The sequence below is a fragment of the Oncorhynchus tshawytscha genome, linkage group LG31 (assembly GCF_018296145.1).
Source record: "Oncorhynchus tshawytscha isolate Ot180627B linkage group LG31, Otsh_v2.0, whole genome shotgun sequence".
Lineage (NCBI taxonomy): Eukaryota > Metazoa > Chordata > Actinopteri > Salmoniformes > Salmonidae > Oncorhynchus > Oncorhynchus tshawytscha.
The window spans coordinates 29,163,775-29,184,696 of record NC_056459.1 but is presented as its reverse complement, the minus strand read 5'-3'; the positions used below and the strand labels follow the sequence as shown (position 1 = coordinate 29,184,696).

The 20,922-nt window shown below is 45.6% G+C and overlaps 1 protein-coding gene across 6 annotated transcripts in view; it reads left to right on the top strand.

Annotated features, from left to right (window-relative positions):
• The first annotated feature begins 342 nt into the window (after positions 1-342).
• Positions 343-20,922, top strand: part of LOC112236021 (extensin) — a 101,677-nt gene continuing 81,097 nt past the window's right edge. The window contains exons 1-3 of one of the 6 annotated variants that reach the window (XM_042310459.1): positions 343-497; positions 570-653; positions 17,871-19,890. In XM_042310459.1, coding sequence (XP_042166393.1) covers positions 18,132-19,493 — 1,362 coding nt within the window. In that variant the 5' untranslated portion in view covers positions 343-497; positions 570-653; positions 17,871-18,131 and the 3' untranslated portion in view covers positions 19,494-19,890. Of the gene's footprint in view, positions 654-17,870; positions 19,891-20,922 lie in introns of those variants that run through there. The other 5 variants (XM_042310458.1, XM_042310463.1, XM_042310461.1 and 2 more) reach the window with 5 other exon arrangements.

Below are 20,922 nucleotides of genomic sequence, written 5' to 3'. Positions count from 1 at the left end.
TGGATCTTGGGTCTATGAAATGGGGTATCAGCCTACAAAGTATAATAAGAGGTACGATGCTAATATTTGTGTGTAAACTCTTTAGAATTGTAATCTGTGGGTGTCACTGAGTAGGCTGATACCCCATTTCATGGACCCAAGATCCGTAGGTGTTCTTTGTGTCAAATAAACAAATTATTGCATTTTGATGAGTTTATATAACAAGTTCCATTTTTTTTTTGCATTATTTAGTCCAATTGTGGCATGATTGCACTATTGTTATCCCTTTCAATTGGGGACTTTTATTTTAAAGGCGAACCGCCGAATCCACTATTGTTGCTCACGCTAATGTTGTTCACAACACACTGAGGAGATCTGTCACTCCTCCCCAACATTTTGCCGGAGAATAGGAAAGGAGTAGGCTCGGTCTGCGTGCAGAGGCAGAATTGCACCGTACTACGTCTGGGAATATTCGTGCACGGTGGAGAACGCGCCTCACAGCTCCTCTGCTTTGAATAGTAGGTTTGTACAGGGTTTACTAATACTTATCAGTTTTATGTTAATCATTTAATAAATGCGGTTTTTTTGAGGTGGTGGAGCCTCGCTTAACAAATCCAACGAGTTTCAATTCAACAGTAGCCTAACCGAATGCTATTCATGGATAATCTTCTCCGGTAAGTGTTCTCCAGACTCCATCTACGAATGTAGAAAGTTGCGCCTTAATGTCAAACAGGTCCGTTTATTTCTAATGGCAGATGTGCGTGTTTGGTTTCTATGGGCAAATTCCGAAACATAGATTAATTAATTTATTTATTTATTCTGCTGCAGCACCGCCAGGCAAGGAAGGTGGGCTTCGAACAGCCCATTGAATGAACCAACGATTTTGGGAATATTGATGATGGGGAGATAGGGGACTTGGGCTGCAGGGAGACTGATATTTGATGAAAGGCCTTTGCAGCTTGAACTAATTGGAGCGCTGAATCAAAGTTTCTGTTCAGTGAGGCTAGTAGGCTATTTGATATATGAATCAATGCAGCAGTTAAACATCTGGGCATCAATTCGAAGTTGAATGCAGTAGTCGACATCGTGTTTGCTGATCTGCGTTTGTCATGAGTTCTCGGTTTTCGCTGAGAAGCAAAATGAATTTGTCTCAATATATTAAGGCTCCTTGGTATTTCTTTGTATGCTTTTCAAAAACCCACATGTTTTATGGATAGGAAGACACAATTGTCATACATGGAATTACTGTAAAGAAGTTAAGCTTTACACTTTGAAGACAAATGTAGAGATTAGAGTGTGGGCCTACGTGATATGGAATTTTTTTCGGTATATTATCTTCAAGCCTGACCTCTTTAGTTTAGTAAATTAAGTGAGTTTATAGTAAGTTAAATGAAGTACTTGCCACTCAATCTTTATAATAGTGACGTTCATCTGGTGTTGAGATGCAAATGTACTTCCTGCATGGGTACAGAGATAAACTGGTCCTATAGCCACACAGCAAGACCAGCAGCAGGTTACAGTAGGCCTATTCTATTCTATTCTATTCTATTCTATTCTATTCTATTCTATTCTATTCTATTCTATTCTATTCTATTCTATTCTACAATAGCATCCTGATGGTATATTGAGATGCTCATTGTTCCCCTGCAATGGCCGCCATAACATAAGCATAATATAACAGAAGCATATCAGAAGGGTTGAGGTCAGATTGATGACTGGGCCAGTAGTCTCTGAGCCAAAGACTTCGTGTACCCTGTCATTAGACAGACAAACAGCATTGGCTTTATTGACAGCAACAGGCTTAGAGGTTTCTTCCCTCCCACTGGCCTAGCAGGCTGGCACTTTCTGTTCCCCGGTGCCAAGAGAAACACCCGCCCTCGTTCTGTGTGTAAGTCTATTGTGTTTGTAGTCATTGTCTGTGTGTGTTGTGTTGTGTATGTCTACTGGAATTAGAAGAGGAACTCGTGGTTTAAACTTTCACAGATTTTCTGGCCAGTTTGGCCGTATGCAGGGCAGACAAGACTACTTCTGTAGCATAACAATCATCACATTGTTTTGACCAAATGTTGGATCTGAGAATAAACTTCCCTCGGGGAGTCTGTAACTCTCTCGTGGACTATATCACACTGAATTTATTGACCGAGAGAAGTTAGTTTCTCTGAATGTCTTGATATAGACAACCCCACTGGGCAAAAACTGGTTGAATCAACGTTGTGTCCAGTTAATTTCAACCCCCCAGCAATCTATGTGATGACTTTGAATTAACATGGAATACTGAAAACAAATTTGAACCTAAATCCAATGACATAGTGATTTTTTTTGTTGAATTTCAAGTTGAATTCACGTACAGTAGGTTAAAATCTCAACCAAATGTAAATCAAAACTAGACCTTGAACTGAAGTCTGTGCCCAGTGGGATGCCTTTATGTCAGTTAAGTTGAAACTGGCTATTGGTTTAATTAGACTCAGGTGCAATATGCAGAAGTCGTTCCACTACCTCCTAGTTGCTAGAATTCGAATAGTGTACCTAATTTCAGTTTGTGACAAAATAAACAAATATAATGTAGAGAATCATTGTACCAACTAAACCGATGTGAAATATCATTTCAATAACCAAAAATATGGTATTTTCAGCTGTTTGAAAAGCTGGTGTACAAAACCCAAAGTAAAAGATGCAAAAAACGAGCGCACATAGAGCAGATCTACCGCTTCTTAGACTTGCTTTCAATGAGAATGACAGATCTATAACTCACATTTCTAAGTGAATTTGGTCGGGTCGTTACATATTGCGGCATTGACGGCTTCGTTTGTTAATAACAGTTTATTACACCCTCAGGTCAAATATGTGGATTAATCAGCTAGACACTAATCATGTTTGTGTTGGACAAAATTGATTGTAGCAGAATATATATATTTTATATATATTAAATATATCACAGACATGTGTATGCGCCACATGTCTGTGATATATTTAACCCCTGCATTAATGGTGTATCATGTCCATGTTTATAATTAGCTGTAGGGTACTGGCAGCTGTTGTGGAGAAGACTTGAAGTACACTTCAGCACACACCACTACATTCTCCTAACACACAATGTGATGAAGAATTTGTTTTGTAGAGGTGAAAGCTTTTGTTCACACACACCTTCTGAGTGACATGACCGCACTTAATTTGTGGGCAATTCCACAATAACAGAATTGCAATGAGACTCCGATTGTTCACTTAAAATGTATGTCAAACAAAAACCTTGATTTCAAAGTTTAACAAACCATACAACTATGCACAAGGACTACTTTTAAGAATTTACATGCAACATTATACAAAAACACATTTACTGGCAGAATTTCAGAAAGATCATGGTGATGTATCGTTAAAAGGTACACAAAGATATACATGGACTACCATTCCAAAGTTTGGGGTCACTCAGAAATGTCCTTGTTTTTTGAAAGAAAAATGATTTTGTCCATGAAAATAACATCAAATTGATCAGAAATACAGTGTAGACATTGTTAATGTTGTAAATTACTATTGTAGCTGGAAACGGCTGATTTTTAATGGAATGTTTAGGCGTACAGCGGCCCATTATCAGCAACCATCCAGTAGTGCTCAGTAGAGTATAGTTCAGTAGAGCTCAGTAGAGTATAGTATAGTTCAGTTCAGTAGAGCTCAGTAGAGTATAGTTCAGTAGAGTACAGTAGAGCTCAGTAGAGTATAGTTCAGTAGAGCTCAGTAGAGTATAGTATAGTTCAGTTCAGTAGAGCTCAGTATAGTTCAGTTCAGTACAGTAGAGCTCAGTAGAGTATAGTTCAGTACAGTACAGTAGAGCTCAGTAGAGTATAGTGCAGTTCAGAACAGTAGAGCTCAGTGGAGTATAGTATAGTTCAGTACAGTAAAGCTCAGTAGAGTATAGTACAGGTCCGTACAGTAGAGCTCAGTGGAGTATAGTTCAGTACAGTAGAGTATAGTTCAGTTCAGTACAGTAGAGCTCAGTAGAGTATAGTTCAGTACAGTACAGTAGAGCTCAGTAGAGTATAGTTCAGTACAGTAGAGCTCAGTCGAGTATAGTATAGTTCAGGTCAGTAGAGTACATTATAGTGTACTCAACTCTAGTGTGCTCTACTGTACTGCACTGTGTTGAACTATACTCAACTTTTCTTTTCTTTTCTTTACTGTACTGTACTGTACTGTACTGTACTGTACTGTACTGTACTGTACTGTGCTGTCCAAACTTGTGAACCCAACTGTGATTTGTGACTACTATGATTTCTCATTGTAGCCCATTCAATTGCAGAAATTCCGTTACCGATTTTTCTGAAAATCCTGTTGCCGATTTGGTAATCCACTTAATAAATTAATTAATAACAGTAAAAACAGTATAACTAATTCATAGGTCTTCCTTTATTTGTTACTTTTATGAACTTTCATTATCTTCTGTTCTCATTGGGGAGAGAAACTAGAACATATCCCTAAGATATGTGGGTTTTTGGTAATGTTTCTTTAACAAAATATCAAAAACTAAATATAAATGTTGCTATTAGTCTTCACAGGGGTCTTTACTTCTACATTGTGTTGATGTCTTTCTAATACCTTTTAAGACTTGTTCTAGTAGATGTTGTCTAAGACCCCTTTTCTATCTGTTTGACCAGAAATCGAAGCCTGATGTCGAAGGATGGAAAATGGTTGAAAAAATGTATATATGGCTTAATTTATTTAAAAATATATATACTCTTAACTTTCATTTGACATGCTCCTATGAACTTCCCATGTTGGTGCTCTTGAGTCCTTTTACATGGACAAGTGTTTCTACAGCTGGGAGAAGGAACCATGTGTGAAGGTGTCTGCACTGCACCAACTGGGCCTCTCAATCCCGATGACACAGACGCCTGGGCCTTAGTGATGCTGTAAACTGATACCAGCATTTCTTACAATATTGTATGATTTAAAGCTGCAATATGTAACAATTCTTTGGCAGAGCAATTTCTTCCAATAGTCCTTACAGATCTAGGCTTGTGTATATCGGTGGCTATAATCCACTTCAGAGGCTTGAGATGTGTTTGTTTCCATCACTGGGGATGGAAACAGTGAGGTGTCTGGTTCTACACTGACACTCTGAGGCAATTACTGTAATAGGCTCCATTTGACAACTTTACCATTAAACTGGTTCACCTCGGGCTGAGAGTTAAATCCTGTGTGTGTGCGTGCGTGTGTTTGCATGTCCTTGTGTCTGTGTGCATGCTTTGCATGTGTCTGTGAGTGTGTTTATATGAGATTATGATTTTAACCTCACAGGCTCCATAAAGTAGTTTAGGAAACAGGAAGTACTCTTGAGCCACCTCAGAGCCGTTTCTCTCCCTGAGTCACACTGTCAGCAAGCCTCTGCCAGAAGGTGTTTTGGCAACTGTGGTTATAGTTAAAATGCTTGGCTGGCTCTAAAACTTCTTACGTATTCTAATTTCCTGGCATCAAAAGCCTCTATCTTCAGAGAACTTCCATTCCTTTCCCTCATGCAAGCCTAAATTATTGAAGGAGCGGAGATACATTTTTTCTTCAGTTTAGGCTACAAAACCATTTCCAATATTCATCATTTCCCAAATAGCCATGGAATTCACAATTGACTCACCAGTAACTGTAAATGCTTACTTATTCTAGTTTAATACTATCCATGTGTTTCACTTTTAAATGCTTATAAACCCCTTGAAGATGGCAGAAAGAGGGAGGGAGGGCTGGAGGGAGGGAGGGCTGGAGGGAGGGAGGGAGGGCTGGAGGGAGGGCTGGAGGGAGGGAGGGAGGGAGTGCTGGAAGGAGGGAGGGAGGGCTGGAGGGAGGGAGGGCTGGAGGGAGGGCTGGAGGGAGGGCTGGAGGGAGGGAGGGCTGGAGGGAGGGCTGGAGGGAGGGCTGGAGCGAGGGCTGGGAGGGCTGGAGGGAGGGCTGGAGGGAGGGAGTGCTGGAAGGAGGGAGGGAGGGCTGGAGGGAGGGAGGGAGGGCTGGAGGGAGGGCTGGAGGGAGGGCTGGAGGGAGGGAGGGAGGGCTGGAGCGAGGGAGGGCTGGAGGGAGGGAGGGAGTGCTGGAAGGAGGGAGGGAGGGCTGGAGGGAGGGAGGGAGGGCTGGAGGGAGGGAGGGCTGGAGGGAGGGCTGGAGGGAGGGCTGGAGAGAGGGAGGGAGGGAGGGAGGGAGGGAGGGAGGGAGGGAGGGAGGGAGGGAGGGAGGGAGGGAGGGAGGGAGGGAGGGAGGGAGGAGAGGGAGGGAGGGAGAAGCAAAGGACAAACTTAATAAGAGGGATGTAAAAATATATACACACTATACACACAGAGAGAAGAAAGAAAGAGGGAGAGATGAAATGCTAATCATATAATGAAGGTATTGATCTCTGTTTGTCGTTGCTGGTGCTATATAAAACCTCCTCACTGCTATTGACCCTGGCCAAAATGATTTTCCATTTGGATGTGAACATTGTTAGACTGCTAGTTGTCATGGCTTTCAGAGCATGTTAATACTGGCAATGATTGGAACAAGAACAACTAAAGAGCTGTAGCAGACTGGTACACCTCTCAAAGGTCATTCCATTACATTGACATCCCTGACGGTGGAAAAATGTGTTGATGCACATTGATGTCAACTAATGAAAATTGACCAGCTGCGCCATACAGGTGGCAAAATAAATGGGAAGAGATGTTCAATGTACCGATTCCATGTACCGATGGCACATGGTTTATGAACTGGTACAAAAAACAACAGGGAGGGAGGGCTGGAGGGAGGGAGGGAGGGAGGGCTGGAGGGAGGGAGGGAGGGAGGGCTGGAGGGAGGGAGGGAGGGCTGGAGGGAGGGAGGGCTGGAGGGAGGGAGGGAGGGGGAGGGAGGGAGGGAGGGAGGGAGGGAGGGAGGGAGGGAGGGAGGGAGGGAGGGAGGGAGGGAGGGAGGGAGGGAGGGAGGGAGGGAGGGAGGGAGGGAGGGAGGGAGGGAGGGAGGGAGGGAGGGAGGGAGGGAGGGAGGGAGGGAGAAGCTTAGAGTTTTTCAATTTAAATTATTATACAATATTTTTTCCACCAACACAATGCTATATATATATATATATGGGGCATACAACAATCTCAGCTCTATAGATTTTGCAGCAAAGTGACAGAATCACTAGATCCTTTATTCTGGTATTGCCCCTATTTTGCCTGTTTCATGAATGGTTAAAAAATCACAACATCACTTAAAATGAACCTTACAAATAGCAGTGTTGAGCGATTTGGAAAGCCATAGTCAGTCAATAAATAATATAATACTCTTAGGAAAGGTTTTCATCTTTGGCTCACAATCTGTGGATGCGAAATGATTTGAAAGGTTCAAAATGTATGTAACACATCACAGTACAATTAAAAATATATGGCACATTGAAACCAAACAAGGGTGGTCTATGGTGATAGGCTGAGAGTGGTTGAGGGGTGGGATTAAAGAGCTGAGGTCTATGGTGATAGGCTGAGAGTGGCTGAGGGGTGGGATTACAGAGCTGAGGTTTATGGTGATAGGTGGGATGGTCTGAGAGTGGCTGAGGGGTGGGATTACAGAGCTGAGGTCTATGGTGATAGGTGGGATGGGCTGAGAGTGGCTGAGGGGTGGGATTAAAGAGCTGAGGTCTATGGTGATAGGTGGGATGGGCTGAGAGTGGCGGAGGGGGTGGGATTAAAGAGCTGAGGTCTATGGTGATAGGTGGGATGGGCTGAGAGTGGCTGAGGGGTGGGAATAAAGAGCTGAGGTCTATGGTGATAGGTGGGATGGGCTGAGAGTGGCTGAGGGGTGGGAATAAAGAGCTGAGGTCTATGGTGATAGGTGGGATGGGCTGAGAGTGGCTGAGGGGTGGGATTAAAGAGCTGAGGTCTATGGTGATAGGTGGGATGGGCTGAGAGTGGCTGAGGGGTGGGATTACAGAGCTGAGGTCTATGGTGATAGGTGGGATGGGCTGAGAGTGGCTGAGGGGTGGGATTACAGAGCTGAGGTCTATGGTGATAGGTGGGATGGGCTGAGAGTGGCTGAGGGGTGGGATTACAGAGCTGAGGTCTATGGTGATAGGTGGGATGGGCTGAGAGTGGCTGAGGGGTGGGATTAAAGAGCTGAGGTCTATGGTGATAGGTGGGATGGGCTAAGAGTAGCGGAGGGGTGGGATTACAGAGCTGAGGTCTATGGTGATAGGTGGGATGGGCTGAGAGTAGCGGAGGGTGGGATTACAGAGTTGAGGTCTATGGTGATAGGTGGGATGGGCTGAGAGTAGCGGAGGGGTGGGATTACAGAGTTGAGGTCTATGGTGATAGGTGGGATGGGCTGAGAGTAGCGGAGGGGTGGGATTAAAGAGTTTATGTTCAGTCATGTATTATTGTTATGTGACTGATGTTACATACCATGTATGTACCCTGTATGTACCATGTGTGTAACATGTATGTACCATGTATGTAACATGCATGTACCATGTATGTAACATGTATGTACCATGTATGTAACATGTATGTACCATGTATGTACCCTGTATGTACCGTGTGTGTAACATGTATGTACCATGTATGTACCCTGTATGTACCATGTGTGTAACATGTATGTGCCATGTATGTAACATGTATGCACCATGTATGTAACATGTATGTACCATGTGTGTAACATGTATGTACCATGTATGTAACATGTATATGTAGCAGAAAAGCTGTAAAAAAAGCAACTATAAAGATGTGTCCTCTGAAGAGCGGGGTGGTGGATGGTTGGGACGGGTTTAAACATATATATTATAATACAAAATACATTTAAAAAATACTCAATAACTCCGAAAGCACCCAGGACTCTCCTCTGAACCTAACTGTATTTATGACCTAATAAGGAAATATCCTGGCTGTGATATTCAAAACAGATGTATTAATGATTTATAATACAGGCTTAGTTATTCTGATTGACTAATGATTTATAATACAGGCTTAGTTATTCTGATTGACTAATGAATTATAATACAGGCTTAGTTATTCTGATTGACTAATGATTTATAATACAGGCTTAGTTATTCTGATTGACTAATGATTTATAATACAGGCTTAGTTATTCTGATTGACTAATGAATTGTAATACAGGCTTAGTTATTCCGTGACACACTGACCAAGTCAAACATCTGTCAGATCAAGATCACTCAATCTTGAACATGTTTCCTTAATGATCACAGTCTCTGTACTCCAACCATATGATTGATATGGTTATCGCGTCCCTGTCCACCCTGCTACGACCTCACACATCTCATTAGCTCAGGTTTTGTTTCGGTTGTTAGTTTCCCGTCAAGGCACTGCAATCGATTGTGACGGGCTGCAACTCATAGAGTTGTGTTATGAGGAAGTGTGTCATTTGTCTGTCTCTGATGATTCATCGGGTTTTCACGTCATGTCATAACTGCGATATTCTCCTGGGATTTGCATCTGAAATGGAATCCTGTTCCCTATATACTGTAGTATCGATGGGGAAGGGGTGGGGGGGTCAAAGATCGGGATTTGTCTTTCATAGCTTGTTCTCCATCTTCTTTTGAAATAGGGAGCCAGTTTGTTTTCGGCACTTTTATTTCCGTGACTGATCGACACTGGTTTTCTCATGTCTCTCTCTTGTCCCTCTGCAGCAGACACATGGTGAGCGATATGTTTAAAACGCTGAATCGCAATGAAATCTCAGTGTCAAATAGCATAATACATATCGTATCGGCACCTAAGTATGGGAATAATATCGTATCGGCACCTAAGTATGGGGATAATATCGTATCGGCACCTAAGTATGGGGATAATATCGTATCGGCACCTAAGTATGGGGATAATATCGTATCGGCACCTAAGTATGGGGATAATATCGTATCGGCACCTAAGTATGGGGATAATATCGTATCGGCACCTATGTATGGGGATAATATCGTATCGGTATGGGGATAATATCGTATCGGTATGGGGATAATATCGTATCGGTATGGGGATAATATCGTATCGGTATGGAGATAATATCGTATCGGCACCTAAGTATGGGGATAATATTGTATCGGCACCTAAGTATGGGGATAATATCGTATCGGCACCTAAGTATGGGGATAATATCGTATCGTGAGGTCCCTGGCAATTCCCAGACATACTACAGAGTGCACTACTTTTGACAAGAACCCTATGGGTCCTAGTACACTATATAGGGAATAGTGCCCTGTACACCACTGTGAACACAACAGTGAGGGTAGTGGTTTAGTATAGGCCCCAGCAGGGTACAGGGTAGTGGTTTAGTATAGGCCACAGCAGGGTACAGGGTAGTGGTTTAGTATAGGCCCCAGCAGGGTACAAGGTAGTGGTTTAGTATAGGCCCCAGCAGGGTACAGAGTGGTGGTTTAGTATAGGCCACAGCAGGGTACAGAGTAGTGGTTTAGTATAGGCCACAACAGGGTAGTGGTTTAGTATAGGCCCCAGCAGGGTACAGGGTAGTGGTTTAGTATAGGCCACCCCAGGGTACAGGGTAGTGGTTTAGTATAGGCCACAGCAGAGTACAGGGTAGTGGTTTAGTATAGGCCACAGCAGAGTACAGGGTAGTGGTTTAGTATAGGCCACAGCAGAGTACAGGGTAGTGGTTTAGTATAGGCCACAGCAGGGTACAGGGTAGTGGTTTAGTATAGGCCCCAGCAGGGTACAGGGTAGTGGTTTAGTATAGGCCCCAGCAGGGTACAGGGTAGTGGTTTAGTATAGGCCACAGCAGGGTACAGGGTAGTGGTTTAGTATAGGCCACAGCAGGGTACAGGGTAGTGGTTTAGTATAGGCCCCAGCAGGGTACAGGGTAGTGGTTTAGTATAGGCCACAGCAGGGTACAGGGTAGTGGTTTAGTATAGGCCACAGCAGGGTACAGGGTAGTGGTTTAGTATAGGCCCCAGCAGGGTACAAGGTAGTGGTTTAGTATAGGCCCCAGCAGGGTACAGGGTAGTGGTTTAGTATAGGCCACAGCAGGGTACAGGGTAGTGGTTTAGTATAGGCCACAGCAGGGTACAGGGTAGTGGTTTAGTATAGGCCACAGCAGGGTACAGGGTAGTGGTTTAGTATAGGCCACAGCAGGGTACAGGGTAGTGGTTTAGTATAGGCCACAACAGGGTAGTGGTTTAGTATAGGCCACAGCAGGGTACAGGGTAGTGGTTTAGTATAGGCCACAGCAGGGTACAGGGTAGTGGTTTAGTATAGGCCCCAACAGGGTACAGGGTAGTGGTTTAGTATAGGCCCCAACAGGGTACATGGTAATGGTTTAGTATAGGCCACAGCAGGGTACAGGGTAGTGGTTCAGTATAGGCCCCAACAGGGTACAGGGTAGTGGTTTAGTATAGGCCACAGCAGAGTACAGGGTAGTGGTTTCGTATAGGCCCCAGCAGGGTACAGGGTAGTGGTTTAGTATAGGCCACAGCAGGGTACAGGGTAGTGGTTTAGTATAGGCCACAGCAGGGTACAGGGTAGTGGTTTAGTATAGGCCACAGCAGGGTACAGGGTAGTGGTTTAGTATAGGCCACAGCAGGGTACAGGGTAGTGGTTTAGTATAGGCCACAGCAGGGTACAGGGTAGTGGTTTAGTATAGGCCCCAGCAGGGTACAAGGTAGTGGTTTAGTATAGGCCCCAGCAGGGTACAGGGTAGTGGTTTAGTATAGGCCCCAGCAGGGTACAGGGTAGTGGTTTAGTATAGGCCACAGCAGGGTACAGAGTAGTGGTTTAGTATAGGCCACAGCAGGGTACAGAGTAGTGGTTTAGTATAGGCCACAACAGGGTAGTGGTTTACTATAAGCCCCAGCAGGGTACAGGGTAGTGGTTTAGTATATGCCACAGCAGGGTACAGGGTAGTGGTTTAGTATAGGCCCCAGCAGGGTACAAGGTAATGGTTTAGTATAGGCCCCAGCAGGGTACAGAGTAGTGGTTTAGTATAGGCCACAGCAGGGTACAGGGTAGTGGTTTAGTATAGGCCACAGCAGGGTACAGGGTAGTGGTTTAGTATAGGCCACAGCAGGGTAGTGGTTTAGTATAGGCCCCAGCAGGGTACAGGGTAGTGGTTTAGTATAGGCCACAGCAGGGTACAGGGTAGTGGTTTAGTATAGGCCCCAGCAGGGTACAGGGTAGTGGTTTAGTATAGGCCACAGCAGGGTACAGGGTAGTGGTTTAGTATAGGCCACAGCAGGGTACAGGGTAGTGGTTTAGTATAGGCCACAACAGGGTAGTGGTTTAGTATAGGCCCCAGCAGGGTACAGGGTAGTGGTTTAGTATAGGCCACAGCAGGGTACAGGGTAGTGGTTTAGTATAGGCCACAGCAGAGTACAGGGTAGTGGTTTAGTTTAGGCCACAGCAGAGTACAGGGTAGTGGTTTAGTATAGGCCACAGCAGAGTACAGGGTAGTGGTTTAGTATATGCCACAGCAGGGTACAGGGTAGTGGTTTAGTATAGGCCACAGCAGGGTACAGGGTAATGGTTTAGTATAGGCCCCAACAGGGTACAGGGTAGTGGTTTAGTATAGGCCACAGCAGGGTACAGGGTAGTGGTTTAGTTTAGGCCCCAGCAGGGTACAGGGTAGTGGTTTAGTATAGGCCCCAGCAGGGTACAGGGTAGTGGTTTAGTATAGGCCACAGCAGGGTACAGGGTAGTGGTTTAGTATAGGCCACAGCAGGGTACAGGGTAGTGGTTTAGTATAGGCCACAGCAGGGTACAGGGTAGTGGTTTAGTATAGGCCCCAACAGGGTACATGGTAGTGGTTTAGTATAGGCCACAGCAGGGTACAGGGTAGTGGTTTAGTATAGGCCCCAACAGGGTACAGGGTAGTGGTTTAGTATAGGCCACAGCAGGGTACAGGGTAGTGGTTTAGTATAGGCCCCAGCAGGGTACAGGGTAGTGGTTTATTATAGGCCCCAGCAGGGTACAGGGTAGTGGTTTAGTATAGGCCACAGCAGGGTACAGGGTAGTGGTTTAGTATAGGCCACAGCAGGGTACAGGGTAGTGGTTTAGTATAGGCCACAGCAGGGTACAGGGTAGTGGTTTAGTATAGGCCCCAACAGGGTACATGGTAGTGGTTTAGTATAGGCCACAGCAGGGTACAGGGTAGTGGTTTAGTATAGGCCCCAACAGGGTACAGGGTAGTGGTTTAGTATAGGCCACAGCAGAGTACAGGGTAGTGGTTTAGTATAGGCCACAGCAGGGTACAGGGTAGTGGTTTAGTATAGGTAGTGAACACCGGGCATACAGAATACTAGCTACATCCTGTTCCTCTATAATCAAGACTGTATAATAATGTAATGACGCCCAGACACATATCAGACACCTGGTTGTCAGGTAGGCAACGCCTTTAAAACATGTTGTCACTCTTGGCCTGTCAGTGTTTTCTAGGCTTTGGAATGTTGGCTCACCATTATCTGATTGCAGGTCTCAGATTTGTGTTTAGTCCCTACTGTACACACAGTATTACTACTGCCAGCCGTCTTTGTCCAGACTCCAGACACACCTCACATCACGTCGTGTCTGATCTTGCCCGTCCAGATCACACACCTACTCACTCACTCACTCACTCACTCACTCACTCACTCACTCACTCACTCACTCACTCACTCACTCACTCACTCACTCACTCACTCACTCACTCACTCACTCACTCACTCACTCACTCACTCACTCACTCACTCACTCACTCACTCACTCACTCACTCACTCACTCACTCACTCACTCACTCACTCACTTTCTCACTCACTTTCTCACTCACTTTCTCACTCACTTTCTCACTCACTTTCTCACTCACTTTCTCACTCACTCACTCACTCACTCACTCACTCACTCACTCACTCACTCACACACACACACACACACTGTTATAAACTGGGGGCCAATTTTCTCAGGATAACAGGAAGGGGGGAGGTTTGGGCTCATGTCTGATAGTTGTGGTGTTGTTGGGCTGCCTGTGTTGCGTCTCGGCTGCTGCACTGCTGAAATAAACATTTCCCAGGTATCGCCGGGTGACCGGCCATTTCAGAGTAAACACTGTCCTGGCACCCCAATGGTGGAAACAACTTCCCTTGATGCTAGGAGTCCCCGCCATTCTTCCAAAAACTTCTGACTCTGAAACCCTACCTCTTCAAAGACTATCTTAAGGAAGACATCTCTGACTTACCCCCCTCATTTTATTTTCACTTGTCTTTTCCTAAAAGGACTGATATTGCTGTGAAATCTATGCACACATGACTGTAAGTTGCTTTGGATAAAAGAGACTGGTAAACGGCTTATATTAGTACTAGAATTCTGGGAAGACAGATGAACGAGCAGCTGCCCAATCACAGCTCTTTCTGAAGCGCCCAGTTCAATTGTACATAAGAGCATTTTTTAAATCTCTAAATGGCTAAACTAGTGAGAAATATATGTGATTATAAAAATATATATTCTGATATTGAATTATTTCACCATATTTAATGAATGAATATATTACACACTAAGTATATTAACATTAATTTCCAATGGTATTGTACTTAATCAGGATAAACTGCTGAATGAGTCCAAAAACACGCTGTGATTGATTTATTTTGATGATGTACCAGAAATCACCAAAACAGGTTTGCCCATCTTTATTGAGGAAAAATGTACATACTACGACTGTGATATATGATTGTCTCACCTCGCTATCTTCAAATAAATGCACTAATTGTAAGTCTCTCTGGAGAAGAGCTTCTGCTAAATGAATACAATGTAAATGTAAAGGTGATTAGATGGAATTGCCAGAGGTGTGATGTGAAGTCAGAAGTCTCCATCAGGATTGTGGTTAATCCTGACACATCAAATCAAATCAAAGTTTATTTGTCACGTGCGCCGAATACAACAGGTGTGCACTTATTCCCCTCCTGTCATTACTACAGATCCCTGATGAGAAAATAAAGCTGTGTGCATCCAGCTATAAGTCATGTTTTCTCTCCAGATGAACTGGGTCATGTGACACTAACGTAGAGCTACGTAGTTGACTCCAGCTGTAAGTCATGTGACACTAACATAGAGCTACGTAGTTGACTCCAGCTGTAAGTCATGTGACACTAACATAGAGCTACATAGTTGACTCCAGCTGTAAGTCATGTGACACTAACATAGAGCTACGTAGTTGACTCCAGCTGTAAGTCATGTGACACTAACATAGAGCTACGTAGTTGACTCCAGCTGTAAGTCATGTGACACTAACATAGAGCTACGTAGTTGACTCCAGCTGTAAGTCATGTGACACTAACATAGAGCTACATAGTTGACTCCAGCTGTAAGTCATGTGACACTAACATAGAGCTACGTAGTTGACTCCAGCTGTAAGTCATGTGACACTAACATAGAGCTACGTAGTTGACTCCAGCTGTAAGTCATGTGACACTAACATAGAGCTACGTAGTTGACTCCAGCTGTAAGTCATGTGACACTAACATAGAGCTACGCAGTTGACTCCAGCTTGAGGCTGACTATTTTTTGGGGAGATGACTTGCTGGACTGCTGTGGCATCTGTCAGCAGTATGGAATCTGATAGGATAGGATAGCACCGTGTGTGTGTGTGTGTGTGTGTGTGTGTGTGTTCCCGGTCCCTTGGTCATGCAATGGTGCTGACACAGCAGAGCCCTAGTTGCCAGTCCAGCCCCAGGTCAGCGCACTGCAGTGTGTGTGTGTGTGTGTGTGTGTGTGTGTGTGTGTGTGTGTGTGTGTGTGTGTGTGTGTGTGTGTGTGTGTGTGTGTGTGTGTGTTGCTGCCGCTGCTGCTCCTGTATAATGTGACGGAGGGAATAATCTCATCTCACACCACTGGATAACAGCACTGCAGACACACACACACACACACACACACACACACACACACACACACACACTTTAGCTCTGCCACCCTTTGACTAGGTGGCGCTGTAAAAAAAAATGGGTGTAGTCGTAAAACTTCCTGTAGAGGAAGAGGCATTATCTGTGTTTTTAAAGCAGGTCTCACTGAGAGGCAGCGTGGTGGTGTCAGGTGTTGATGGGAAACAGGACCTTCATTCAACAGCAACACCACCCAACATCCCTGGAGGCCTTATGCATAGGGCTCATCAACACAAGATAAGGAACCATATACACAAGATAATGAACCATAGACACAAGATAATGAACCCTAGACACAAGATAATGAACACTAGACACAAGAAAATGAACCATAGACACAAGATAATGAACCATAGACACAAGATAATGAACCCTAGACACAAGATAATGAACCCTAGACACAAGAAAATGAACCATAGACACAAGATAATGAACCATAGACACAAGATAATGAACCATAGACACAAGATAATGAACCCTAGACACAAGAAAATGAACCATAGACACAAGATAATGAACCCTAGACACAAGAAAATGAACCATAGACACAAGATAATGAACCATAGGCACAAGATAATGAACCCTAGACACAAGATAATGAACCCTAGACACAAGAAAATGAACCATAGACACAAGATAATGAACCATACACACAAGATAATGAACCATAGACACAAGATAATGAACCCTAGACACAAGAAAATGAACCATAGACACAAGATAATGAACCATACACACAAGATAATGAACCATAGACACAAGATAATGAACCCTAGACACAAGAGAATGAACACAAACAAACAACCGTTTGTCTGTTTGTATATCAAGAGGAGAGTCATCAATGGTTTATGGTCCCTGAGGGGCTATCAAGAAGGGTCATCAATGGTTTATGGTCCCTGAGGGGCTATCAAGAAGGGTCATCAATGGTTTATGGTCCCTGAGGGGCTATCAAGAAGGGTCATCAATGGTTTATGGTCCCTGAGTAGATATCAAGAGGAGATTCATCAATGGTCTATCTTCCCCGAGGAGGAATGTGATGAGAAATGTGATTGAAGGTGGAGTCTCCTTGCAGAGAGGGGACACCTTGTTACCAGTCTGAGAAAGACCTTATCTACCTGCTGTTCTCTTCATCTCCCCCTGTCTTCTCCCGCTCTCTCCCTCTCTCTCTCTCTCTCTCTCTCTCAATTAAATTAAATTAAATTCAAGGGCTTTATTGGCATGGGAAACATGTGTTAACATTGCCAAAGCAAGTGAGGTAGATAGCTCTCTCTCTCTCTCTCTCTCTCCCTCTCTCTCTCTCTCCCTTTCTCTCTCTTTCTCCCCCTCTCCCCACCCTCTCTCTCTCTATCCCCCTCTCCCACCCTATTCCCCTCTCTCTCTTTCTCTCTCTCCCTCTCTCCCACCCTCTCCCTCTCTCTCCCTCTCTCTCTCTCCCCTTCTCGCTAGTTCCCCCCCTTCCCTCCTCATCCCTCATTCTTTCTCCCCCTCTCCCTCTCTCTCTCTGGGTGGAAACCTCCCAAGGAGCAGGATCTGGTGACCTGTCTGTCGGTAGCCTTGCGTGGGCAGAGGGACGGGGACATGGAGCTGTGTTTGTCTAATATTTTTCATCCTAATTACCCACAGTGCACCACACCATGTAGCTCTTGTACTTTTCACAATTAAAGGGGAACCTTCCTCTTCCTAATGGCTGGCCTGTCTGGGGAAAAGGTTACGTTATCTAGCTGGGGCTGATTGATACAACATTTAGTGTAACGAAGGCCTGCTGTAGTCTCAACCCCAGTCCCAGTTCAGTTAGGCAGTGCTAGTCCACCTCTTTTTATAGTTAGACCGTAGAAGCACACAGACTCCATATCAAACACTAAAAACAAGAAGCTTGATATCATTGATGGAAAATCAATGATATGATATGGGCAACAATGTAGCTCACCTGGTTGTCCAGGCTGGATCTGTTTTGAGGCGAGTCTGGTCTGGAGCAACAAGCGGCCTGTATCTGTATCAGGTCTTTTCAATGGCTCTGTCATATCTGTTTATGTTCTATTTCTGTGTGAGCAGGAACAGGAAGACTTCTAGGTGGTCATCGCTGGGCCAACAGTCTATTTACTGTAAGTAGTGTATTGTACGGTGTGCGTGTGCGTGTGCGTGAATGTGTAAGAAAGAAAGAAAGTCTTCCCTGTTCTGTGAGAACCACATTAAGAGTAACAATGACTGCATAGTACAACACACCATCAGTTTCCCATCTTATAAAAGTTGTACCGGAATCTGACTTGACTCTGACCGGACTCTGACCGGACTCTGACCGGACTCTGACCGGACATGGGCAAAGACCCTCCTACCCCGGACACCAGACTTCAAACCTCCTACCCCGGGGGCCAGACCAACCCTCCTACCCCGGGGGCCAGACTACAACCCTCCTTCTCCAGAGGCCAGACTCCAACCCTCCTATTCCAGACTCCAACCCTCCTACTCCAGAGGCCAGACTCCAACCCTCCTATTCCAGACTCCAACCCTCCTATTTCAGAGGCCAGACTCCAACCCTCCTATTCCAGACTCCAACCCTCCTACTCCAGAGGCCAGGCTCCAACCTTCCTATTCCAGAGGCCAGACTCCAACCCTCCTACTCCAGAGGCCAGTCTCCAACCCTCCTATTCCAGAGGCCAGACTCCAACTCTCCTACTCCAGAGGCCAGGCTCCAACCCTCCTACTCCAGAGGCCAGACTCCAACCCTCCTACTCCAGAGGCCAGGCTCCAACCCTCCTACTCCAGAGGCCAGACTCCAACCCTCCTATTCCAGAGGCCAGACTCCAAACCTCCTACTCCAGAGGCCAGACTCCAACCCTCCTACTCCAGAGGCCAGACTCCAACCCTCCTATTCCAGAGGCCAGACTCCAACCCTCCTATTCCAGAGGCCAGACTCCAACCCTCCTACTCCAGAGGCCAGACTCCAACCCTCCTACTCCAGAGGCCAGACTCCAACCCTCCTATTCCAGAGGCCAGACTCCAACCCTCCTATTCCAGAGGCCAGACTCCAACCCTCCTATTCCAGACTCCAACCCTCCTATTCCAGACTCCAACCCTCCTATTCCAGAGGCCAGACTCCAACCCTCCTATTCCAGACTCCAACGCTCCTATTCCAGAGGCCAGACTCCAACCCTCCTATTCCAGACTCCAACCCTCCTATTCCAGACTCCAACCCTCCTATTCCAGAGGCCAGACTCCAACCCTCCTATTCCAGACTCCAACCCTCCTACTCCAGAGGCCAGACTCCAACCCTCCTATTCCAGAGGCCAGACTCCAACCCTCCTATTCCAGAGGCCAGACTCCAACCCTCCTATTCCAGACTCCAACCCTCCTACTCCAGAGGCCAGACTCCAACCCTCCTACTCCATAGGCCAGACTCCAACCCTCCTTCTCCGGAGTTCAGGCTCCAACTCTCCTACTCCAGAGGCCAGACTCCAACCCTCCTACTCCAGAGGCCAGACTCCAACCCTCCTAATCCGGAGTTCAGACTCCAACCCTCCTACTCCAGAGGCCAGACTCCAACCCTCCTTCTCCAGAGTTCAGACTCCAACTCTCCTACTCCAGAGGCCAGACTCCAACCCTCCTACTCCAGAGGCCAGACTCCAACCCTACTTCTCCGGAGTTCAGACTCCATTATCTTTTGCTCTCCATTCCTGATACTACAGTCCTTCCATAGAGGCTGAGGCCAGTCCATTTAGATTAGAAATGAAGAGACAGGCAGGCTTCCATATTGATAATGCCGACTGTTCCTGCTTCGTGTCTCTCCATTGCGACTGTATCAGTCATGTTGATAAATAGTTACTGGAACTGTATTCTAACAGGCCTTCATATTGATAATGGGCCTGGTAATAGGATGGAGCCCATGTCACCGGAGAGAGCTTTTATCTCTGTCTCCTCAAAGTGCAGCAGTAACATGAGAACAACAGCAGGGGGATAGAGAATGATGCAATTATGCTAATTAGCCACTGTTAGTTTATTATGTTGGTGTTTTCTTTTATATTACCCCCCACTCTCCCTCCTTCCCTCCCTCTCTCTCCCTCCTTCCCTCCCTCTCTCTCCCTCCTTCCCTCCCTCTCTCTCCCTCCTTCCCTCCCCCCCCCTCCTTCCCTCCCCCCTTCCCTCCTTCCCTCCCCCACTCTCCCTCCTTCCCTCCCCCACTCTCCCTCCTTCCCTCCCTCTCTCTTCCTCCTTCCCTCCCTCTCTCTCCCTCCTTCCCTCCCTCTCTCTCCCTCCTTCCCTCCCCCTCTCCCTCCTTCTCCCTCTCCTCCCTCCTTCCCCCCACTCTCCCTCCTTCCCTCCCCCACTCTCCCTCCTTCCCTCCCCCACTCTCCCTCCTTCCCTCCCTCTCTCTTCTCCTCCTCCCCTCCCTTCCTCTCTCTCCCTCCTTCCCTCCCTTCCTCTCTCTCCCTCCTTCCCTTCTTCTCTCTCCCTCCTTCCCTCCCTTTCCAAAACACATAGGGCTCATTGAGTAAATCTGTGTCTGGTCGTTTGCCAAGGCGAACAATCGGTAAATATGCTGCCCTATCCAGAGCTGGACAATGACACTCATAGAGGACTTGACCATGGGTATTGACAGCGGGGCCTGAGAGTTAGAGTAGGGGGGAGGACCCCTGAGTGAGTCAATAGTAGGCTACATTAGGATAAAAAAAAATCTGGCCACGTAAAGAGAAGAAATGCATATTTGTGGGTCTTTCCTCGAAAGCTTTTCTTTTTAACCTTGAGACTGTGTGGTTCTCATGTTGATGTAAGATAAACATGGTGAGAGTGGGAGGACTAAACACATTACTGATGGCTTTTTTGTTGCTTCGTGTTTGGCTGTTTTGCCCAGCTGAATATCTGTTACCATATCCTTCTACAGCTGAATATCTGTTACCATATCCTTCTACAGCTGAATATCTGTTACCATATCTTTCTACAGCTGAATATCTGTTACCATATCCTTCTACAGCTGAATATCTGTTACCATATCCTTCTACAGCTGAATATCTGTTACCATATCTTTCTACAGCTGAATATCTGTTACCATATCTTTCTACAGCTGAATATCTGTTACCATATCTTTCTACAGCTGAATATCTGTTACCAT